This window comes from Vombatus ursinus, unplaced genomic scaffold (assembly GCF_900497805.2).
Source record: "Vombatus ursinus unplaced genomic scaffold, bare-nosed wombat genome assembly UNPS02014777.1, whole genome shotgun sequence".
NCBI lineage: Eukaryota > Metazoa > Chordata > Mammalia > Diprotodontia > Vombatidae > Vombatus > Vombatus ursinus.
In genome coordinates this window covers 2,983,029-3,008,863 of record NW_020954555.1, presented here as the reverse complement: position 1 = coordinate 3,008,863, position 25,835 = coordinate 2,983,029, and the positions used below count along the sequence as shown (strand labels likewise).

The window sequence follows — 25,835 nt, the reverse complement described above, 5'->3', positions numbered from 1 at the left end:
AGGCCCAGAAGGAGAAGCTTGCTATAGGCTGGAAGAAGCCCTGTCCATCTCCTAGCCTCATCCTCTTGTTCCACCACCATGGTCCTGAGCTTGTTTCCCCTAGAGATGGCTCTGCAGAGATACAGGGATGGAGGCACAAACGGAGGAAGCAAAAGTGAGAGACAGGGAGAAAGAGAAGCAAGGAGAGGCAGTGGGGAAGACAAAGGCTGGGCAAGCTGCCTGCATGGGGGAGGGGGGGCCTCCTGTGCTGTTGCTGGAGATGCCTAAGACATGCAGGCAGTCGGAAGATTCTCACTTGGCAAAATCCATTTCCTCTCCAGTGAGTAGTGCAGAGGCCACACCCCACCTGCCCAATCTGTGCCACCAAACCCTTCCCAGAAAAGGATGCCACCTCCTGGTAGCCACTGGCATGGCACATAGCCCCCCACGGGTACTCCCCTGCACCCACACAGATGCTCAGAGGAGCCTTCGTGGAGTGGAAAGCTGTACGTCTTCTTTCTTGACATTTGGAATACCTGCTTCAATAAAGCAGCTACCAAGTACCCACTCTAGGCCAGGCATGTCTGGCGCTGCGGATACAAAGAAAAAATTCCCAAAGTCCCTGCCTTCAAACAGCTTCTAGTTTGCATTCGGCCAGGATGTCCGCGGCCAGTCAGGGCCCTTTCTGGTATTATCCTGGCATTTTTCTCCTTTACTGACTGCAGCTTTCCTTCGTCCTCATCCTCACTTCCCTCCTTATATCATACTTACCTGCACCCATGCCCTCCACTGCCCAGTCCCACTTCTTATTACAGAAGGTAAGTGCCTGGGTACACAGCCGACACTTAAGACACGCTTGTCGAATCTGGGAAGCACCAACCACATGCCGAGGATTCAAGTAACGCGCTCTTTCCCAAGGGTGGCGAGGATGGTGGAGGGTAGGCCAAAGCTGTAGTTGCCTTGGCTGAGCAGAAGGACAGATGGTCCTTTTCCTCTCTCTACCCATTACTTCTTGCATATCCCCCTTTTCTAGATACTTTTTGTGGTGCTCCACACAAGTGGGCTGTGCATACTGGCTGAAAATGGAATCACTTCTTTGTCCATCTACGCTGGAGCAAGGGAGCCTGCTGCAATGCTTGAAGGAGGGCTGGACTTGCAGTCTGAGCTCAGGCTTGTTTTGGAATTCATCACTACTACCTCTGTGTCCTTGAGCAACCCACTGCCTGCTCTGGGCCTGTTGCCTCATCTGTGAGGGTTCCATACAAGCATCTGTCCCGAGCCTATGGGAGCCTGTGCAAAGGGAGCTTCCACCAGGCTCCCTGGCTCCTGGCACGGCACAGCAGTGAGGGATCCTCAAGGTTATCGGTCCTCTGGATCATGCTAAATTCTCATGTATCTGAGAGCAATTCTCTACTATTGTGGCCTGTTATAATTTCTGCTCTGTCCTGTGTCCTCATTTTCCTCCTCAATAAAGTGAGAGGGCTGGACAAAACGATGAACTGGAACAATCCCTGCATTAAGGTGACCTGGACTCAGCTCTGACACAGGCACTGACTCATGGTGCATATGGCCCCTTGGGCGCTCCCTCCCCCAAGTGGCCTGAAGGCTGCTGCTCAGACTCTCTGGGCGCCCTTCTACTCCCCCAGATGCCTTGGAATTGCCTCAAACTCAGTGCATTCTCTTCCCCCGGAATCTGCCTTTCCTCCCAACTTGGCCATTTCTGCCTAGGCCACCATCACCGCTGCCAGTCACACAGGCCCCAGACTTCACAATCATTCACTGCAGGGTGGTGGAAAGAGCCCTGGGGAAGTCACTTAAACCCTCTTGACACTTCTGGGAAATGGAGTGCAGCACACATGTGGTGAGAAACGCACCTAGCCTTAAAGCCCTATCTTTTTATTTTAGATGTCCCTCTTTCACAGCAGACGCCTCCTTGCCCGCCTCATTCCCTGCCACTCCTCCTGCTGCCATCCGAGCCACCGTCCCCATGACTCGCCATGTGTGATGGGCTCCTGATTTCCTAGCTGTTTTCTCTGCTGCTGGAGCATCCTGCACATACTGCCAGAGAAGTACTTCTTCCTAAGGCACAGGTTTGATCACATGACTTCCCTACTTTAAAAGCCTTCTGTGGGTTCCCCTGGGCTCGATGAATAAAATACAAATTCTTTAACAAAGCCTGGCATGTAGGCCTACTAAAACTTAGCTCAAACCTATCCCTCTAGCCTTATTCAAATAATCAACAATATCCTGGGGACACAAAAACAAAAGTAAAACCTTCCCTTCCCCCAAGAGACTTAGATTCTAATTAGGGAGACACCAAATACTGTATGTAAAATATATGCAAAATAAATTGAAGGTTAAGTCGAGGGGGGAAGGTACTAGCAAGCCGGAAAACTTCCCGCAGAAGTTGCCATGTGAAGCAAGTCTTGAAGGAAACCAGAGATTTTACGGGGCAGAGGGGAGAACATTCCAAGCCTGGTCACAGCCTGGGCAACAGCACAAAGACAGGAGAGGAAGCATCACAAATAAGAACAGCAACCTTATTATTCATCTTCCTGTACTCATTGTCCCAGACCAATCAGACTACTTATTGTTTCCTGATTTCATTCCCATTACTATTCCTTTGCTTTTGTGCATGTTACTTTTTGTGGCTAAAATGATCTCTCCCAAGAGAGACTGACTTCTGTAGGCTCAGCCCACTGTCTCAGAGCTGGAAAGGACCTCAGATGCCCATCCCTCAGTGAGCCCCACACCTCCATGAGAACCCCATCTTCAGTTTCTCCAATAAATGGTCACCAGACTTCACTAGCAGACCGTTGGTGAGGGTCTCACTTCTAGGTAACCCTACTTGGGGGTCTTTATGTCAAATCAGAATCTACCTCCTTTTTGCCCCTTTTCCCTGTGTGCTTCCTATTCTGTATTCTGTGAGGTCTTACAGTGAGGAAAATTAATATTATTTAATAACCAATATTTTTCTGTGATCCATCCTTTTCCTCATTTTGACAGACCCCACTTCTGAAGGTCTGACAGTTTCTGAAGGGCATGATTGTGATCAAGCAAAGCTGTCACTCCCAGCCCCCCAATACATCTTTTTTTTTTTTCTTTCTAGTGAGGTAATCAGGGTTAACTGACTTGCCCAGGCTCACACAGCTAGTAAGTATCAAGTGTCTGAGGCCGGATTTGAACTCAGGTCCTCCTGATTTCAAGGCTGGAGCTCTATCCACTGTGGCACTTAGCTGCCCCAATATATCTTGTTAACCAGCTGGATCTATGCCCTCCACAGTGGATGAATCGAGTCCCTGCTTTTCCTAATCAAAGTTAGGGGTGACCTGGTCTATGTGGGGGACACCAAACCAGAAAAGACCTAATAGAGATGACTTGTTTTTCTAGCCAGAAATCACACCTTGTGGTCTCCCCATCCCCACCCCAGTATGAATAGGGAGGAGCTGAGAACTATTAACCTACCTCCTCATTAATACACCCACTAATCAGGATTGCCTTGCCTTTGCCAGGAGAGGTCCAAATCAGGCCAATTAGAAGGAAGATACACCTGGGTTTAAAAAGCCTTTCCGGGCCTCACTCTGGATCTTTGGCACAAATAGAGGCTAGCCACTGACCTTTTTATTATCAGGCTGTATGTCTCTGATAATAAATGATATCCTGCTCAGAGAACTGCCTCCATTTACCTACTTGTTAAATTTCATTCATGACAACAGCACATTTAATTCCTTCTCCATGAAACTTTTCTTCAGATACTTGACTTGGTGATAGTTATCATCCCCCCAAAGTGGTGAAGATGCTGCCGAACTGGGAAGCCACACAACTAACCACCTCCAATACTCCAGACACCATGCCTTCCTTGATGAGACCTGAGCTCCCCTAAGCCTCTCTGCCTCCTGTATCACATCCACTCCAAGGTCGCCTGCAGTTCACCAAACCCAGGTCATTCTTATACTGCTCAGGTACCCCACCCATCCCCCTCCCTCCTCCAAGAAGGCTTCACTGATTTCCTTGGTTCTGGTATCTCCCCGCCCTGGAGACTTGCATCTCAAGGGTGCAGCCCTCTAACATGCACTTAAAATACTGGTCTATCTCTCTGTAGGCTCCTTGATGTCAAAACAGTTATCTCTGTATTTCTTCTAGTGCCCTGCACACAACAGTGGCTTAAATAAATGTTCATTGAATTAAACTTAAAGGTTTGGCCTACACAGCATTTTTCCCGAGCCATGAATTGCTTATTCCATCTTCCGAACTCCTCAGTATCCCAAGAGGCCAAACTGATTCCTGCCCATCTTGAACTACAACTCAAAAGGAGTCCTCTTGCAATGTAGGAAGTCCCCTTCTAATCCACTGATCCCTGTGATGTGGTCGAGCTTATTTAAAATTAAGTGGGGATTTTTACCTTTAAAAAGGCAGTGGGTCTATGAGTGACCATGTCTCTCTCTGCTCCATGCTGAACAAGAGAATTTTGCATAAAGTAGTTTGAATCTGAACAGCTAACGGCAGGGTTCCATTATCCCGAAGCAACGTGCCCAGCCTGTGCTGAGAGGGCTGAGCAGCGGAGAAGCCATCATTGGCCCCAGGTGTTGTAATATAGAATGAAGCACCTCCTCCTTCAGCTGGGCTCCTGAAATGGACAGAATGAAAGCAGAGGGAAAACATTAGGTTTGCTCCACATACAGAAGGAAACACCACGTGTGCATCTCTCACAACAGTTTTATTACCATCAAGGTATAGGCCAGGAGGCTTTGCTGGACAGTGCCCACCTCATCAGAGAGGAACAAAATACAGAAAGTCCCAAAATTTCTGCTTTGAATACAACACACATGCAACAACAACAACAAAAAAAAACCACTTGCCCAGAACTCATAATTCTTTTAATAATTACCTGGACAAGAAAATCTATCATCACCCAAACACATTTTTGAGGCTCTGTATACATATATCCCATAGATTTTAAAAAACTGCTGTAGATCAATCATGTGCATATACCAGACAAACACACACACACTCGCACCCATGAATGGCAAAATATTGTCCTGACCTCAGGTTATTTGTCCTGTGACTGTGAAATGAGGAAACTGACATGGTATCAACAAATCAGAGGCACTTTTTAGGGGGAAAATGTTTTGGACACCCAAGTGGTAGACTCTGGGTTCTTCTAGCTGCTTTCCCTTCAATTCAAGGGAAAAGCAAGCTGTCTGAGGCTATGAGACAGCTAGGAGACTTGGAGGAAATCAGATCTTCAGAGAACTTCAATCATCTACCAGAAACTGCTTTTCATTTCAGGCTGGAGGCATCTTATAGAAGCACTCAGGAAGCTGGAGAAGGAATGCTAGGGGCAGTCAAGATGCCCCTGGCCCCTGGTGCAGTATCTAGAGTTAAAAAATGGAAATAGAAAAACCAAACCAAAAAATGGAAACAAAAAACCAAACCAGTCCCCCAATCCTGTGGTTGATGCCCCACATGCAGAGCGCAGTATATTCTGGGTTGCTGTTAACAACAGAATCTCTTGTAATTAAAAGGGAATGTTATCCCTGCCGACTATGGGAGCCCAAAATCACAGGCATCACAGCATTCAGAATGTATTCGTGCTGGAGTCTGCTCCTGACCCCAAATAACCTGACTTGAAGGCACTTTTCCATCAGCAAACTGATAATGGGGTCCAGTAAATCTAGCCTGTTCAGCTGATTGGACCGAGGGGGGTCGGTGTAAGACCATTCTCCTCAGGGTCCAGGAGGAGGTTCTTATTAATGGCTCTTTGGGGGGAAAATAAGTCCATCCTCTAGATCAATTACTATAAAGGTGGCCAAGTGCTGAGACTTTCCCCACTCCCCTCAATGGTTCATTCCTCTCTATTCTATCCAATTTATTCCATACTAAAATTAGATCCTAGAATAGTAAGAGATACAAGCTTAATTAAAAACCTATTACCTTTATTGAATGGCAAAACTCCACTATCTTAACCTTTGGCTTCAGTTTGTTTCCACCACCACACTGCCTCAAAAACGTGCCTAATTGGTCCCAGGAGGTGGGGGTGCTGCTCAAGGGGTGGGGGGACAGCTTTGTACAAACCATTCTCACACCAAGCATACACCCTTGGTGGGCAGGGCTGCAGCAGCTTTCTCTCCATGATGAAGGTCAGTACATGTTAACCTATTTTACATCCTTCAGCTCCAGCTGGGGGACCTACATAGCTAATAAGAATTTCCACCTTCATCAGGAATCTTCATTTGCAGCACCAAAATGGGAACAGATCAGTACATCCTGGGATGGGAAACACTTCCTAACCATGGGGGAGCAGGTGATGGGGACTGAAACATTAACCCAGCCCAAATGGCAAAAAGTCGCGTTTAATTTACAATGTAGTCAAGGTTACAGGTAAAAAGCTACACAGAAAGTGTGGAAAAAAGTCTATTTCACAAATGTACAAACCTCTGTCCAATGCTCACATTGATGTTCCTACCTTTGCCTCCTGTGTGTGTAGGTCAAGCTCTGAGCTACCAAAGACTCACATTCACAGGGAGGGGAAGGCTGCTGAATCTAGCCATAAAGTCATCCTCTTCGCAAGAGACGGTCAGCCACTTGCCAAACAAAATCATTCAATGTTCAATTTAAACTACCCTCAAATTGGCCATAACCTTTTAAAAAAAATCATCCTTGTAACATATTTTGAGAGGAGAAATAAAGCCTTGAGAAAACAGTACCGTGGAATCAAATAAGAAACATTTGCAAATGGAGTGCTGATGTTTTATAAGAAAATACAGGTAAAATTAAAACCACATTGTAACCCCAAACTACAGACCTGTATCTAACCATTCTCATCCCAACAGCAAGGACAGAAAGGAAAAGGCCTAACTAGGACCTTAACTTGTTGACTCGGGGAAAAGCTTTAAGTTTAAACCTAAATAAGGTTCCCATGAAGAACTTTAGAACTCTCTTCTGACCAGTCTATAATCCATGAGACCCCCTACTGTCACAGGGGAAATTCATTAAAATCAAAACTATGTGGGTATTTCAAGTACAGCAAATACAAATCAGGTCACATGACCTACATCATCAGGAACACCAGCAGCTTTCCTGCCATACAGCCATCCAACTCATCTTGAATTTTTGGAGACGAAGGCCTGGTGTTCATTACAAATGATATACGTATATATATAACTTCAAATAAAAAAAATGATCCTAAAAGGGAGGTCAAAGGGACTAGAGAAAAGGTGGCTAGGCAGTTTAGCTCAAAGGATGCATGAAATAATTTCTATACATAGAAAGTGTTCTGAAGACAGATCTTTAACGGGATATTTCAACCCCAGCCCCAGCCCCAGTCTTAAAATTACATGGTTAGGACACCAAGAGACATTCTGAAAGACGATACTGCACACATGGAAAGTTTTTTTTTCCTCAGTTCATTAGCCCCCCAAACCACCCTTCCACCCAGTTTCCACCCCACCCCAGGACCAAAAATATCAAATCAATAAGGAGGGTGTGGGCTTCTTGCCAGGCCAAGCTTCCTTTGCATATTTCTTCTTCTTGGGCTCGTTTACAGCTTCAGGATTGTAGACCGCAGGGTTTGGTGCAGGGTTCATATTCACTGCTGATGGCACCACAGGGGTCAAGTCCACCTCAGGAGCAAGGTTTGGGTAGGGCATGGGCAGGCCGCCAATGAGCGCAGTCCCATGGATGCCATGGGACTGAGAGCCTGCCTCACTGTGGGTAGGGGGCAGACCCCCATACAATCCTCCGCTGAATGGAAAGTTCTGCATGCGCCTGCTTACTGACTCCTCCAAACTGAGGGAGCCAGGGCCCTCGACACGTTTCTTCTGGGATTTGCAAAGAAAGAGAGTAAAAAAGAAAGAAAAGAGAAAAGTGAAGCAAAATAATGGATGGACCCCTTGCCTTAAATCAAATTCTATGATAACCCTGAAGGTAAGGACAATTCCCCAGCTTCCTGCATCTACCTGTACTGTTGTCTTAGACTCACAGACTCAGAAGGACCTTAAAGGTCAATCAGTCTAAGCACCCAAATAATAGAGATGGAAGAGGCCAAGAAATAAAAGGAAACACTGAACCCTCCTGGAAATAAAATGTTAAACAGACCCATCACTGGAATGCCTTTTTTGTATCCATATCCACAACGGACAGCACACCAAGCTGGCTGTTGGAAGATGCCTCATGAGCACTATGCAGCCCAGGCAGATATAAACCAAGCAATTATCAGGAGACTGGAAAACTGAGACTGACAGAAAGAATCCCAAGAACCCAATGTAATAATTAACTATGCACTCAAACTCCACTTACACGAGGAAAGGGTGTTTAACAAGACCACACCCACAGCTAATGGCACACTACATATACTGCAACCACATACCTTCACTGGGACCACTGCAGTCTGTACCATGTTTCTGAATCTGCCAACAGAAGGATCCACGTCCTCTGCAAAGGGGAGTGAGAACAAGGTGAGTCTGATGCTTAAGTGGGAAGAAGGCAGACAAACCTTCCATAAAGTTCTTCCTGTGGCACTAACCGTCCCTCTGCAACACTATGTTTTTGTACAACTAATCTATGATATTAGAGGCATATGCCACAAGAACAGGGCTACTCAAAGCCTAGCCCAGCATCTGCCACCCAAGTCAATGTTTTGCCACACTTTGCCAACAGACCTGAACTCTCTAAGGGTTCAATTAACTACACTGTGCAGCAGACTGGGGTAACTAACTCCAGCTCTGCAGCTTGTGAACACATTTTACTAAGTCACAATCATGCTCCTGGACTCTCCTATACTCAGCAGGAGACAGATCAGCTAAAATGACTAAGAATACTAACAGTGTGAAGAAGGGCAGCACAGGTAATGCCTTGCCTATACAAACAATGCATCCCTGAAAAAAATGGTCCATAAAATGAATTTCTAAAACCAAAATCCTTTTTTTATAGGCAATTGGGGTTAAATGACTTGCCCAGGGTCACACAGCTAGTAAGTGTCAAGGGTTTGGTCCGAGGCCAGATGTGAACTCAGGTCTTCCTGACTTCAGGGTGGTGCTGTACCCACTGCGCCACCTAGCTGCCCCCCCAATCCTATTTTAAAACAATCCTGCATTGAACCCATTTGCAATATAGGGAATCCCTCTGTTATGTAAATAGAGCGCTAGACTTGGAATTAGGAGACTGGAGTTGGGATCCCTTTTCTGCCACTTGTTAACTACCAACTTAGTCATAAAATAATTAACATTTATAGAGCACTTTATTTATTTATTTATTTTTTGGGCAATTGGGGTTAAGTGACTTGCCCACGGTCAGACAGCTAGCAAGTGTCAAGTGTTTGGTCTGAGGCCGGATTTGAACTCAGGTCCTCCTGACTTCAGGGCTGGTGCTACATCCACTGTGCCACCTAGCTGCCCCTATAGAGTACTTTATATATAGTCTATCTCATCTGACCCTCTCAAAAGCACTTTGCAGCAGGGAGTACAAATTTTATCATTCCCACTTTACAGATAAGGAAACCGAAGCTCAGAGATGAAGACCCTAAGGTTAACAAGGAGCAGAGCCAAGATTTGAACCCAGGTCTCTAACTCCAATCCCAGCTTTCTCTCCACCAAAGAGAACTTTTGCTTGGTTCTCTGAAAGGACAAGCTTCTTCTCCTCAGGGAACCAGCAAGAATACGCGCTCACCTGGATTGATGATCTCATCATCTTCACTGAACGTTACCCTAGAGTTCTTCCGTTTCCGCTTTGGTCTCTGGATGTCCAAATTCCCTTCCTCAATGGTGAGAGTGGAAATCCGTTTGTTATGGGCTGTGTTGAACTCTGTCAAGTTCTAAGGATGGGTTCACAGAGGAGACAGGGAGTCAGTGTACCTACAGATAAAGGTTTCAGGGCAGGGCAACAAGATAAGAGTATCAGGACTAGGAGAGCCTTTGAAAATTCATCTTGTCCTTTCTAGATAGGCAGGGATCTAGGCTGTTGTTAAAAGTCTCAATTTCCTTTGTTCACATGTTCACATACCTAATGATCCTTATTTGTCAGGATCTGGGAACTCCTCTGTGATTAGTGGAACAAAGATCAAAAAAATGAAGTGAGAAAGCAGGGGCAAATATTACTTGGGCTGAATTATTTGCCTGAAGAAAGGTAATTAAGTTAGTCTTTTATGTGTATCATGATGACAGGCAAAGGGAGGTAGCTGGGCGCAGTGAGACTGGGGGAGCTCCAAAGAACTTGGTTTTAAGCAAAAAGGAAAAGCTGCAGGAGCCCCTTCTCCTGTGACCACTAACTTCTGGCATTAAGATTTTGCTCTCCTTGTCTGCTGCCCATTCTATTCATACCTATGGATCCATCTATCTCAATAACTGACTTTGTCTTCAGCACAGTTACTTGCTTTATCTTCTGCTGGACTTACTCCAATCTGCAATGCAGCCCTGGATGCTCCAATTTCTGGAGACCAGTCCTTGGAGGCTGCTTAGCTGTACAGTGTTTCCCTAGCATTTCACTAAGAGTTGGAGAGGAGGATGGGGAGAAGGCAGGAGGGCAAACAGGAGACAGTAATAGCCAAAGGAGCATCTGGCTGCGGAATTATCAAGCCCCAACCCCTCGTTCTACAGAGAAGAAAACAGGCCCAGAGTGCCAAAGCTGGACTAATAATCCATGTCTCCTGGCTCCCGGGGTTCTTTCCACTACACCAATTTCTCATTTTGGCAACACAAAAATGATACGCTTTCTCTCATTTGCCATATTTACACATACATGTGTCTAAAATAATCACATATACATGCATCTATGACACATGGGAACTGCCTAAAATCATATGCACATATGCTGTAAAACCCAATTCCTACAGAGCAAATGAGAGGAAAGGGTTTAATTTTAATCTTGTGAGTTTGTGCCGAGGAAACGAAAAACTGGTGTCATGAAAAGAATGCTGGGAGTCAGGAGACTGGCTTGAGTTTTGCTCCAGATTTGCTATGGATCTATGCAGCTATGGCTCTGGGCAATTATCTCTGTCTGTGAATGTGTACAAATGTATGTATACATACACACACATGACTCCACCTGCACTATCAGCCCATGTATAGACTCAGAGCTTTAAAAACAACATGAAATTTATTGTAGAAAAAGAAAAAAACCTTTGAGGTCAAAAACAATCAGTTTTCAAAAGTTATCCTAGCAATTCTTCAGGGGTCACTGTGGGCTGACTCAGCAGTTTAAAAAAATTAATGTAGGGCATCATGGAGGATATGGACGACTGGAAAAGCAGCAGCCAGTCATGGACTGAAAAGGAAGCATAAGCAAAGGGAGAGTCCAGAGAGCCACATTGGTACCCATTAGAGGAAGGGCTCCAGTGTTGGGGTGTATTCTCCATAGGGGATTCCTAAAGCAATACAGAATAAAAACACACGAGGTGGGAAGTCCTACAGGGGGCTACAATAACTGTGGTGTAAGGAGCACCCACACAAATAAGATCACAGATCCAGCCAAGTATCAGAGGAATATAAGTTAAATTAAAAATGTAAAACTGACTGAATTAAAAGTTTTATGAACAAGATGACTTTTCATTTGTTAGCTCTAATCAAATCAGTCCTGAACATGAGAAATTGTAAGTTTGAGTTTTAAAAAGCAAAGGATCAAATACATTTGTGCATATTTCAGGGTGATAATTATGTGACTGTCTAAAGCAGAAAGTTAACCTGCTTCCATTTTAAAAAGTAACCCAAGGTGGTCAGCAGTAAGGTGCCATAGCATAGAGTGCTGAACCTGAACTCAGGAAGACCTGGGTTCCAATCCCTGCTCAGATACTCAGGAGCTATCTCCTCAGATACTCAGAACCACCTGTAGCCTCAGTTTCCCCAACTGCAAAATGTGAAAAATAATACCTATAGTACCTACCTCACAGGGTTGCTGTGAGGTCCATACAAAAAAAGCATGTAAACGTTCTTTGCAAACTTTAAAGTGTTCTATAAAATGTCAGTTCATATTAAGGTGCATCAGCAGCAGACCCACGGGAAGCAGCTTCCAGGAAAGGCAGACTGTACCGCTCTAGAAATGGCTTCCTCCTGTGGGCAGCAAGGCCCAGAAAACCAGAGTAAGTCCTGTGTTAACATTCTGAGAGTTTCTAAACTTTGTGGTCTACTCAAAGGAACAGCTTAATAAATAGGATAAAGCTTCTATTCTCTCTTTAAGAAGTCAGCTACAGGAGAGGGACGAACACCTGTAACTCACAGCCTACAATGTGGTCCATGAGCCCATGAGGGTGACAAAGCAAGGGAGATGAGATGTCATGAGACAGATGAGCTTAGCCCCCCTCACCAAATAATCTCCCCATTTCCAGGTGTGATGAAGTAAGCCTGCATCACAATGCCCACTCAGCAACAATGCTGATGTACCTCTGGGACTCTGAGGCTCTCTTTGCTGCTGATTCTTTTGTTCTCCCAAGTGGAGAACTACAAATTACAAGAATGGAGGATGTCTCTGCATTATTTACATTCCACACACTAGTCCAAAATATCAAAACAAGACCACAAAATTACATCAAGCTCAGTCTCCTCTTCTGGGAGGCCCAGTAGGCCCTTGAGTTCATCATCCTCTCCACCCATCTTCTCATCTCCTTTCACAGCTGATGGCAATGTCTGAGGCTTCTCACGAAGAGTGTATGCCCGGGTAGAAGCACCAAATGAGACTGTGGAGTCGATGGGGATCTGCTGTGGCTTGTGAGGTTCCAATCGAATGTGACCCAAGAATGTGCCGTGTGCTGGGAAAGATCAGAAAGGTAGGAGTGAGAAATGAGACACTCTGTGGTGTCCCTGAATTTGGAGGGGGGAGAAGATTCTCTACAACCTTCCAGTCCCAAACCACAGTAACCTCCCAGCTCACTAACACCCTGAAGTTTATCCTAATATAGTTTGACAGTAAGAGAACACTCATACACATTCTCTCATTTGAGCCTCACAACAGGCCATGAGGTGAGCAACATAAGTATTCTTATTCTCATGTTATAGATAACAAAACTGAGGTTGAGAGAGACTAAGTAACTAGCCCAAGGTCACAAAGCCAGGAACAATCAGAGCTGGATTTCAAGACCCTAGGTCTCCTGGCCTCTCCCCAACACATCAAGCAACCAGCTCAAGAGACAATTTGCTTATAAGCAATGACTGTATATATGTAGGATTTCTTATATTGCAATCAGGTTTCTCTGGTCAGAAAATTCACGCATTCACTCACACAATCCTGGACACCCCCTTCTTCTGCCTTTTAAAAACCTGGTTCCCTTTCCTGAACTTTGAACGTTTCCAGCTCATTCCCTACAAAGATTCAAATTCAACTGCCCTGGCATTCTGAATGCTACTCTGCTGCCAGGTCACCCTGGTCCAGTCTAAGGTGAAGCAGAAATGTCTCAGTTTCTACCAACTATCACAATGTGTACCGATGCAATGGTTATGAACTGGGCAGCTGAGACCTGTAAACCTGAGTTTCTCTAAGACAGAAAAAGACCTGGCTAAAAGAATGAGTGTTTCAGGACCACCCTGATCCCCTTCCAAGATTTTTCCACTTGAGCTCACCAAAATGAGGATCTGAGACTAACATATATATGAATGAAGAGGGGATTGTGGGAGATGAGGCTCTCCTAAGGCAATGCCAGTGCCATCATATGTCACTCACGGAGAACCAAAGGGGCTGAATAGCCATGAAGCAAGACCTCATGTAATGAACACATGTGGGAAATGAACAAGCTGAAACTTCAGATTCACTGAAGTGATTCTCAAGCTGTATATAAATTATTTGTGGTCAAGTTTTTAATCCAATTTTGGTTTCCAATGGTCACTCAGCATATGTTAAGGCTACCTCTTTTGCTATTAGTTGTCATCTTCTCTGGGCACAAATGAAAATTGTCAGTGATTCACGGAGGCAGCTAAGTGGCTCAATGAATAGAGTGCCAGGCAAGGAGTCAGGAAGACTTGAGTTCAAATTTGACCCCAGGTACTTATAGCTGTGTGACTCTGGGCAAGTCACTTAATCTGTTTGCCTCAGTTTCTTCATCTGTAAAATGGAGATTATAATAGTACTTACTACCCCCTGCAAGGGCTGTTGTGAAGAAAAGATGAAATAACAATTGCAAGGCGCTTAGCACAGTGCTCAGCACATAGGCGCTATATAAATGTTAGCTATTATCGGTCCAAGTAAGCCAACATTCCTAAAGTGAGATCTCTTTAAAAGTATAGTATGAAGGGGGAGAAATGTGTGTGTAAGAGAAATGTCTACATACAGAGTGTACAATACACATGATGGTGGGGAGCGAGGAGGTAGGGGAGAGGAAGAGGAGGAGAGAGCGAGGGAGGGAGACAGGGATGACAGAGAGAGAGAGATTGATGTTGAAAGCTAACACCACAATTGATTATACTCAAGTTTTACACAAGCCAGATTCTGGGATAAAAGTGTAGCACTTATTCAGATTAGTCACAAAGCAATTTTAATATCAGCCAAAGTAAAACAATCAGGATGATGAATTTTCTGCAATAAAAAAATTCAAATTACTTTCCAAGTCAAATAATCCCACACTTACTTTCAAAACTGTTCCCTCTCTCCACTAGTACAGTTAATACTGGCATACTCTGCACAATATTGTGACCTGTCCACTGTTATTTTACAGTAATATCATTACTATACTACAACCAGATCCCACTGCTTTGTCTTTTGGCTGATCACCTCAGGACAGCAGTGACAAACTGAATTAGAGCTCAAGTCCTCCTTGGCATTAAATTCTTTGAATTTTAGGCTCATTTTAGAACACTACTTCCACACAACTAACTGTTCTCCATAATGCTGGTTCATGTAATGCCGCAGTTTCACAGGAGCAATCTCTGATGTTGGGTAGGATTAAGGCCTCTGTCCAAGTGAGGATCTGTCACTTACAAGTTTCTCTATAAATTCTTAGGTTCCAGAAGGCAGCCTCTCCCTAACCCCCACTCCCTGGTCGTAGGGAGGCTGCCTCTCTCTCTGTTTTCCTACTGCCTTCTCTGAAGGAGAGGGAGGGAAGCCTTTCCTATATACCCTCTCCCCCTTTATCATCCAGTTCCCATCATCAGTTATTTCAGGGGAAGAAGATGGCTACAATGGCTGGAAAAGAGCAGGCAAGAGTTAAATTACATTTGCAAAACTGAATGAAAACTTTTAATTTCCCTTTGAATTAGCAGCAAAGTATCATTTAAAAACTGATTAGTCCAAAGTAGTTTTATATGAAGTAAAGTTACTTACTACTGTTGAGATCTATTAGGAAAACTCTCTTCAGATGCTTGTGGTAGACCAAGGCAGCATGGACTCGAGAGCAAGACTGGTGATCAATGGTAAAATCACATAGATCAGGGTTTCTCCCAAACAGGTAATACTTCTTTTCATCAATGATCAGTTTCTAAGGTTGAGTACCAAATAAACAACATTACTTAATCTTGCATTGACAGCTTTCCCCCGAAGCTTTCCAATCATTAAAGATATTTAGTTAAATAGTCTTTTGCAGTCTGATAGTTCTTTGCCGAAGACAAAAATATTTTTTGAGACTATTAGGATGAAGACTTTAGAAATTTTTGATAACGTGGATTCATTACATTTCATAACACTTCTCCTAAACAGAGATCACATGTCAAGTTCAGGAATAAGGTTCAATTTTTTCCCCCACTCACAGAATCTCACATTTGGAAAGGACGCCGGAGGACATTTAATCCAATCCGCCCTTGTCTGTAACAATATCCCAGATAAACAGTGGTTCCAGCTTTTGCTTGAAGACTTCTAGCAACTGGAAATTAATTTGCTTCCATTTCCCATTCTACTTTTGAACAGTTAATTACTACAAAGTTTTCCCCTACACCAAATGGAAATTTGCATCTCTACAACTTCTAAACTCACTACTCCTATTTTGGAGTCAAGCAAAACAAGACATCCCTATTCCATGTGATGGCCTTTCAAATGTTTTAAAAGAGGAATCATGGCTACCCTACGGAGGGCTCCTATTTTCCACAGCTTCTTCAACCAAACCTTTAATAATGCCATCATCTCTGGGCTTCTCCTATTCTGGTGGCCTTTTTCTGGATACATGCCATTCTATCATGGGTCCCCCCAAGCAGCTAATGCTTTCTCTCTCCAAATCCCTGGCCTTTATTCTGTATATACTTATCTAAATATATGTTGTCTCCCCCATTAGAATGTCAAATCCTGAAGCGCAGGGACAACTTAGTTTTATCTTTCTATCAGCAGGCCCTGGTGTATAGCAGCTGCTCTTTAAATAAAGCTCACTGCTGAACTGTCACCCTATGATAAGGGCAGGGGGACGGGGGGGCGCACGCAAGACCCTCAGCTCATTCATTCTCTTTTTAAGTTAACTCGTTTTCTACCCTCTCTCACTATACCATCACCACCACCAAACAACGCTATTTAAAAATTAAACTTTTCATATTGCCTAATTTCAAGCTGAAACTGAAAAGGAAAAGGACAAGGCACAACTAAAGCAACGAGACTGACCTGAACGCATTCATTCGGATTTGCCTATCCAAACCAGTGCTATTCATCACAACAGTCACCCTGGGAAGTTGCTCAGAGCATTCAGAAAACAAATCCTATTTATGAATCCCAGCATAGGCTCAGTCCTACAGGCTGATGGCTTTAACTTTGACCAAAACCACTAGCCTCCAGCGTGACTGCACATCTTATTCACTGGATAAAGCTCTGTGTGACTTTTGACAGTATTCACCTTCAAAGGACAATGGTTGCCAGCCCTGAGGATGCACAAAAGAACACACCACAGATTCTGAAGTCAGCTGCCAAAAGTAAAGGCAGCTCCACAGAAAAGCAAAAGAGGCAGCATATGGGCTCTTCCAAGGTACTCTAGAGAACAAGCCTCACACCTGCAGGACAGGGCTGGGTTTCTTTTTTAAATCAAGTTCCTTTTAAAATCAACTTCATTTTTTAAAAACATATTCTTTCCTAAATAAAGAAGGGTAACAAGGAAGGGTGGCCCAGGGAATGGCACTATTAGGAATCAGGAAATCCTCAGTTACAGGATCCACAGAAGACTACTGCTTCCCTGGCTGCCTCAGTTTTTCTATTACAAAATATAGATAAATGACTTGGAAGACAAAATCTACCACACTGAGGTCACAACATTTTCATTAATTTATTTACACCAAAATAGAGGTGTTTCCAATAAGCTATATCTGTAGCAGATGCCAGGCCCAGTGCAGTGCGAAGGAACGTCAAACTCAAAAAGAAACAAGGCCACTAAAATGCACAAAAGGATCTTTGCCTCAGCATAGTAACTTAGAAAATCACTTATTAACATTTATGTTTTTTAATTTATGTATTTTAATTTATTTCATTAAATATTTCCCAAGTACATTTTAATTTGTTCCTGCATGTCTGACGCCTCTGTCACGGGCCATGGTATTTTTAAATATTCAAACTCATTGACCATAACCTAATTTACTTTGGCTTCAGCTTAAATTAGTTCAAGTTAACCTGGATATGTGGCTCTATGCTCAACACACACAATGTTCAACAGTTGATGCTCAATGGGTGGCTTCCAGTTTGAGCCTGTCGCCTGTGGGCCTGGCAGACCGTGGGTCTGAGTCACTCAGTTACTGAGCTCTATGTAGCACGTGCCCTCCTTCCTGATAGCTCTCTTCTCTCCTGGCTTCAGTATCGTGCATCTCAAACTGTCATGCTCTCATTTTACAGTTGAGAAAATGGGAGTCTCAGAGAATTGCAATGACTCACCCAAGGTCACACAGGTCATGAAGTAACCTAACCAAGCAAGGATCTGAGCCTGAGACCTCTGACTCCAAACCGAGCTTGCCCTTCAAAGCTGGCACCCCTCACTTCTGCTCTTTGCTTCTCTTCTCCTTGGTGACCTTATCTACTCCCATGGCTTCAATTATTAGCAATTATGCAAATGACTCCCAAATTTCTATCTTCCATCTCACTCTTTTCCCTAGGGCTCCCAGGCTGGATCTCCAACTTCTGGCTGGATCTTGTCATCCAGACATACCAACGGAAGCTTAAATTTGGACATGTCTAGGAATGAACTAATTCTCCCTCTAACCTGCCTTTCCCCCTTACCTTCTCCATTCTGGTTAATGGCACCACTACTCTGCCAGTATCCCAAAGAGGTCAATTTTAACTTTTCTTTCTTCCTTGCCCCACATATCCTAGCAGCTGCCAAGCACTTCTACCTTCAAGATATAGCTTGAAGAAAGTAAACGAACATGCCATTTATTAAATGCCTACTATGTGCCAGGCATACTCAGTGCTTTATAAATATTATCTCATCTGATCCTCACAATAATTTGGAGATAGGAGCTATTATTATCTTCATTTTACAGATGAGGAAACTGAGGCAGAGAGGTTTTGGGACTTGCCCAGGGACACACATCAAGTAAGAGTCTTGAGTTGGGATTTGAATCCAGGACTGGTGTTCTATCCACAGCACCACTTAATTGCCCTCAGTTTGGTCCTGAACCCTTTCTCTTCGCCCCACCACCCCCACAAACACCTTTGTCCCATTCTTATTCTCTTTTTATGTAGGCTATAACAACAATCTTTTAACTCTCCATCCTACCTTCATCCTATCCCTTTTCATTCCAACCTTCACACTGCTTCCCAAGTAATCTTCCCAATGCATTGTGACGGTCAAGTCAATCCTCACTCAAAAACCTTCAGGGATTCCCTAGCTGCTACCATATAAAATACAAACTCCAGCATTCGATGCCCCTTAAATTCTGAATCTAACCTACCTTTCTGGCCTCATCTCATTCTAGTCTCGTTCACATATTCTCAAGCCAGTCAAACTGGTCTGTCTTCCACTCTCTCCTGCACTCTGTCTCTGTGCCCCATGCCTAACACAGATTCTCCTTCCATCTCTGCTGCAATCCCACCCAATGTCCTATGCAAAGCTCTTCCCAGAGCCCTCTACACCTCATGCCTCAGGTGAAAGTGATTTTCCTTCTCAAATTGCTCACATCTTTTTGTCTGAACTTCTTTTTTGCATTTATCTCCCTCTGCCTTGTATCAGAGTTATCTGTATCCATGTGTCCTATCATCTTACCTATCTTCACCAACTTGGACAAAGTAAATGCTTTAATAGAAGTCTGTTTGTTGAAGTTTGTTGAAATTCTGAGATAGGCCACAAACTGTAAAAAATATAACATAACAGCTATCCATGCCAAATTTCTCATAGCATTCTCCACTCATGTTTTATAAATATAGATCATGAATTTATGATGGCAAATTGACTCTTTACAGATCTTGAGAATGCCGTCAAATAACGTAAGGCTTATAATAAGTCTGACAACCCACTCCACTGCTCTCAAAGTTACAACCACTTCTCAGACTATGAGATTTCTCTCAATCTGAATTCATTTTAAGCAGGCTAGTCTTGTGCTTTTCAGTCCAGCCATTATTCCTAGTCTGGCTATCATCGGGACTGTACCTTTGAGTTATAACCCAGAGTGCTCACCTCAACATGCTGGGCTTAAAAGACTCATGGTTTACTTTAATATTGCACTTATAAAACCCAGCTATCACAAGGTACATCCCAACCTTCTGGAGCAGCTCAGGATACAGATAGCTTGGTTAGTATCAAGTGCTTGATAATTCCATAGAGATAAGACCTGTTCCGGTCTGTTGCTAATAAAAATGACAAGAAGACACTCTTAGGATTGTGACTTGCCAGTTATGTCTCACCCAGTCATCTAACAGCATTTAAAGAGGACAGAGATTTCACTCTAGGAATCAATAGCCAATCTTACAAATTATGCCTACTTGTCTTCTTCCCCCAATACTGATAATAGAGATGTTGGCTGAATTCTAGTCAAGTCAAGAATTCATCAAAAGCTTAATATGTGCCAGGCACTGTGCTAAGAGACTGGGGAAAAAAAAAAAAGACAAAATCCTGTCCCTACCCTCAGGGAGGTCACAGTCTAATGGAGGAGACAAAATGCAAACTATGCACAAACAAGACATAAACAAGATATACTGGGAGAAGTCTCAGAGGGAGGAAACCTGGGAAAGGCATCGTGTAGATGGTGGGACTTTAGCTGAGACTTGCAGGCAGCCAGAGAAGTCAGAGGTGGAGATGAGGAGGGAGAGGGTTGCAGGCACAGGGGGATGGCCAGTGAAACACTTGAAGTCAGGAGACGGAGAGTAGTTTGTGAGGAATGTTCAGTCAATAAATATTTATTAAGCTCCTACTACATACTAAGCACTGTGCTAAGTGTCAGAGATAGAAAAGCAAAAGACAGACCCTGCCCGCAGGGAGCTCAGTCTAATGGGGGAAACAACTTGCAAACGACCATGCACAAACACGATACAAACGGATCAAGTGGAGGTAATCTCAGAGGGAAGGCACAACAATTAAGAGGGGCTGTGAAAGGCTTCCTGTAGAAGGTGGGATTTTAGCTGGGGCTTGAAGCCAGGAGGGGGAAATGAGGAAGAAGAGAAGTCCAGGCACAGGGGACAGCCAGGAGCATATTACTTGAGAAATAGTAAGGAAGCCATGGGATTGCAGAGTACACGGGTATAAGAGTGAGTGTGTGTGTGGGTGTGTGTGCATGTGCGTGCACGCGCACCCGCAAGCACACACAAACATGTATGTATGTGTGTGTGTGGTGAGGGGGGCTGCAGGTTATAAAGGGCTTTGAACACCAAACAGAGGATGTTCTGTTTAATCCTGGAGACGATCGGGGTCAACGGAATTTATTAACTAAGGGGTGACATGGTTAGCCCTGGATTTTAGGAAAATCTACTGCATAGCTGAAGGGAGGATGGATTAGAGCTGGGACAGCCTGGAGGCAGGGAGATCAACCAGAAGGCCATTGCAATAGTAACTGAATTTCTTCCCTAAGGGTCCTTTAGCAAAGACTATTACAGATTTCTAGAATGCTCTATCATAAAGTGCTTCATATACATTTCAACTCAGTATTCCAGGTTAATCTTCCACTAAATTTCCCAGGTGTCTCTTATCATGTCTCAAAAGTCCCCTGGGCACTTGGAAAGTTATGCCACTGAAATACAAGGTCTGGCAAATTATACCAAGCTTGAAAACCTTTGGGTACAGAACAGTGATGGATTCATCTACCTGTCACTTCAGCCCAGCTTAGCTAAGTCTGGAAAGTTCAGCGAGAGGAGGCTCACTCCCAGGTGATGATTTGGGGGGTTTTTAGACCCAGGGCTTTATGAATGGGTTGTCTACTAAGGGCTGTGATCTGTACTGGTGCACTTCTGAAACCAGATTCACAGACCTTCTGAAGTACTTCGTGCAATAATCTCAACAGGAGGGTCTTGAAAGTTCTACTTCAAAAGTAGAACCTATGACAAAACAACTAGAAGTGACTGGCCTGAGATTAGACTGAATGTGTATGCAGAACAGAGCCAGCTCTTCATTTCAACTCACACTCTAACATAGCGCATTCCAACAGGGACCAATAACAAACAACCCAGTCAGGAGGATCCTTCATACAAGGAGCTGATAGCAGGCTACTTGTCAAGCAGACAGTAGGACAGTACAATGAATAATGTGCAACAAGCAAAGAGAAATCATAATTCAATAATATTGCTTGGACTAAAAATCCTGAGTAAGTGCTGAAACTGATTTAAATCACAGAGGTTGTTTGGTCCACCTCCTTACATGACTTTAGCAACTCTGATCCTGTCTCTTGGTGATAAATATGTTGCAACCTAGGAACAATTCTAACCCCTGAAAGTCTTATATTTAAAAGTTCCATCTGGAGTCTGGTTAAGGACCCTCAGCTTCTAATTATGGGCTCCTTGGACAAAGTCATCATCCTCACTCCAGTTTTAAAAGCATGGCTCCTTATTAGCTTTGTCCAATCCTCTGAGCAAAACTCAAGGACAATCCTTATAAAGGCCTCCTTCCCATGCTCTGTATTCCATGCGATTTATTGAGCTAATTAATTCCCAGTACATTCCACATATCCCAGGCTGCTTCCCAGAAAGAGAAACAGAAGTTTCTTATGGGCCCTTTGCCTGTATCTTCTCCTTAAGAGTTCAAAGATGCATGACCTATTAAAAACCCTTCACTGGGAAGCTGGAGGAGCTAACATATACCTCAGTGTCTGAAAGAGATACATGTAGTTCAATGTGTTACATCATTAAGTGCTTTTAATGAAAAAAATTGGGAACTGAAAATAGCATTACTGGAAAACAAAGCACAGGAATGGGGGTGGGAAGTGACTCATGTTTTCCCATGTTGGAAAAAACACATGATATGTATTTTCATACCTCAATTAACTTGTCTCCTTTGACTACATCCAGATGTAAACCAGGTGGGGGTTTACCTGCCCTAGAAAATAAAGAGAAAAACACCTTCAAGATGAGTACAATGAAAGCTATTTACAGTTTCTGTTCCCATTGAGTGTCGAAGCTCTCAACCAGCCTATAATTAGTTCACGTTCAAGAAGAAATGCCATCTCCTTCGCTGTTATTACAGCTCCTTTCCACTTTTGATGCTGTACTTCTCCAATGATTCAACTGCTCCAAAACAGACTTCAGTTAAGCAATATTTAGAACAGCAGGAAAGAAACCTATATTTTAAAACCATATGTCTACCTTGCAGAGCAGGCCTATAAAGATAGAATGCTTCCAGCACAGTGATCAGAGAATCTGGGCTTGATTCTAAGGCCTGCCAATTATAATCTGAAAAGGCAGAATAAACTAAGAGGTAGCTGGGGCTGAAGGTATGAAATAACATGTCAGGAAAGCTCAAAGTTGGTCAAACCACAGTACAAGTAGAGACCAGTAACTTGGACCTTGAGTTCTGAGATAAAAACAAATGCTGCCCAGCTTGGCGTCATAGGTAACCTTGGCATAGGAACCCCCCTACTTGACATTCTTTGAGGACAAATACATAAAAGAGTACTGGAAGCATCTGCTGGCTATTCCTGTCAGGTAGTACTGTCTCTGTATCCACAATAGCTATGATACCTTGAAATTTGCTGCCCACGAGATCATGTCAATGGAGGCCCAGGGATGTATTCAGTAACAAGAGTCAGGAAAGGGATCATGCTGCATCAAAACCCTTCTACTCTACTCTTTCATGTCATTTCCTATGAAAGCCTATGGTCAAATAAGACCTTGCTCTAGCATCGGGGCTAGACCTCAGTGAAAAAAATGCAACCTTATCAATGTCTGCCTAACCCATAAATATCTAACTAAGAGTAGTAATAACAGTCATCTCATGACCTGGACTACATCCTCCTTAGCACACAATGAAAGAGAAGGTATGTGCCCACCATGTCCAGAAGATGGAATGGATGCTCACCAAGTTCAACCCATTTTGTGCCACAACCTTAAGACTGAATTAATGTAGGTGCCAACAGTCTGTGAATGGAGGTAGCACGCTCTACTCTAGAGGAATCCCTGGATTTGAGGTCTGTGGATTCTGGACACCAATCTTAACTCAGCTATTTTTTAAAACTGTGTAGCCTTGGGCAAATGGTTCTGTATCTCTGGATTTCCATTTTTCTCACTTGTCAAAGGCAGGGGCTGGACTCTAAGCTCTATCTCTAAAGTTTCTTCAAATTCTGCAAGTCTAGCTTTTAAGATGCCTTCCAATTCTGACATCTGATGATCACTGGAGGTCAGTGCCCTCGCTCTGCGCTTGCTTCCTTCCCTCTCTGTCATAAGAAGAGGACTGGAGGGAGCATCTCAAAGAGCACAGGGCTTGGCTGCCAAGGGAAGGCTTTGGGGACCCAGCTTGGGGGGTGGGGGAGGGAGGCCAAAGGTGGAGGAGAAGGAGGGAGGAAAAGCCTCAGACCCAGGGAGCCCTTAGAGATGAGAAGAGGCCAGCTCCAGGCTTCCCATCCCGGGCAACAGCCCTCGGGCAGGACAGGAGAGGATGTCTGCGGTTTCTCTCTCCCTCCAGTCCGTCCGTCCGTCCGTCCGTCCGCCTACCTCTCTCTAGATCCAGGGCTGGCCCCTCTCTGCCTGTCTCAGGCGTCTCGGTCCTCAGGGACCTAAGAGGGAAGGCGGGGGGGGGAGGGAGGGAGCCCCTCCCCCTCCGGCCTCCCCCCTCCCCTCCTCCAGCGGCCTCCAGCCCGACCCCCGGGGCCCGGGCCGCCCAGGTGAGGGGAGAGGAGGAGAGAGGGAAGCAAGGATGGAGGATGGAGGCCGACTCCTCTCTCTGTGCCTCACAAGCCCGCCCGCCCCAGGCCCGAGGCCTGACCGCGGTACCCCGGAGACGCTCCCGCCCCAGAACCGGCCCGCCCCGGACCCCAGCGCTCACCAAGTCGGGCAGTCAAACAGCGGGAGACTAGAGCCTGAGTTCGCGGCTGCCGCCATCTTGCGTCTCCCCCTCCCATTTGGAGAACCCAAAGCATGCCGGGAAGTGGGAGGACTGAACTGGGGAGGGGAGGCGAGGAGAGAGATCCCAGCAGTCCATGCGCGCTCCTCCACCCCCTCCTCCGAAACAGACCCCTCATCTCAAAGACCTAATTGCGAGATCTCCGAGAGCGCACGCGCTCCTCTGTCTCGCCCTTCTCATCTGCCTGCGGGTTTGGCGGTTTGAGCCTTGGCCATTATATTTGGGCCTGTTGAGAACTCCTGTACTTAGAGCCTCCGTTTCTAGTTAACACTGACTAGATGGTCTCTAACATCTTGTGTTTTAAGGCCTCTCCCACCTCTGACATCCTATGTTCTAAGGACCCTCCCAGTTCTGACATTCTCTGTTCTAAAGGCCCTCCCAGCTCTGACATCCTGGGTTCTAAGGGCCCTTTCACCTCTGACATTTTATGTTCTTGGGCTCCTCCTAGCTCTGACATCTTTTGTTCTAGGGCCCTCCCAGCTCTGGCATCCTGGGTTCCAAGGGCCCTCCCAGCTCTTACATTGTGTTCTAAGAGCCCTCCCACCTCTGACATTTTATATTCTAAGATCCCTCCAGCTTTTGATGTGGTCCAAGGGTGCTAGGAACCCCGAAATGCAAGGGTACAGGGCAGGTCTGCCTCGAAAGGATTCACCCACTCAAGCCTTCTTTCAGTCAGAGTAATGAGGTTTTTTTCTAACATGGCCTGGCCAGATTCTAAATCTTCACAATTTAATGGGGGTAAGAAAAAGACTGAGAGGGGCAGCTAGGTGGCACAGTGGATAGAGCAGCGGCCCTGAAGTCAGGAGGACCCGAGTTCAAATATGGCCTCAGACCAAACACTTGACACGTACTAGCTGTGTGACCTTGGAGAAGTCACTTAACCCCGACTGCCTCACCAAAAAAAAAAAGAAAAGAAAAGAAAAGAAAAAGACTGAGAAAATCTGGAAGGGATCAAGAAGCAGCAAGTAGCCTAGGGTGGTCCAAAGGTAACAGGGAAAGGGGGGAGGGGATTAAGGAGTGTCAAGTAAGCTAATTAAGTAATCAAAGTGGGGTGGGCCAGATACCTCAGGCCAATGCCAGGGACTGGGTTCCTGCAATTTGTGGGAAAGTTCAGGGGCTTTTCCTTTTAGAGGTCCAGATCCCATCCCCCCATCATTTTGACATTCTGCAACGGATAACTCTATCCATGGTGTGGAGTCAGAAAGACCAGAGTTTAAATCTCGCCTCACTTACAAACTGTGTGACCCTGGGTAAGTCACTTAACTTCAGTCTGCCTCATTTTCCTCAACTGTAAAATGGGCATAATACCTACCTTTGTAGGGTTGTGAGGATCAAATGAGATAATATTTATGCAGTGTTTAGCGCAGTGCCTGGCACATAGTAGACCTGTAATAAATACTTGTTTCCCTCCTTTCTTGTAGTTCTAATTTTCTGTGTTCTAAAGTCCTTCACAGCATTGACACTTTATGCACTACAGCCGCTTCCAGATGACTTTGTAATGTAAGGTTCC

General features: G+C 44.7%; 1 protein-coding gene and 1 non-coding gene across 2 annotated transcripts; both read right to left on the bottom strand.

The window, feature by feature from the left end:
* Positions 1-4,677: 4,677 nt before the first annotated feature.
* Positions 4,678-24,355, bottom strand: PPP1R8 (protein phosphatase 1 regulatory subunit 8). The gene is made up of 7 exons (XM_027864874.1): positions 24,248-24,355; positions 22,246-22,306; positions 15,217-15,370; positions 12,495-12,715; positions 9,646-9,790; positions 8,348-8,412; positions 4,678-7,799 (listed from the first exon to the last, which is right to left on the bottom strand). The coding sequence occupies exons 1-7, from the start codon at positions 24,301-24,303 to the stop codon at positions 7,446-7,448; spliced, it is 1,056 nt and encodes a 351-aa protein (XP_027720675.1). The 5' UTR covers positions 24,304-24,355; the 3' UTR covers positions 4,678-7,445.
* On the bottom strand, positions 19,428-19,594 carry LOC114045108. Its single transcript, XR_003569343.1, has one exon.
* Positions 24,356-25,835: the final 1,480 nt, after the last annotated feature.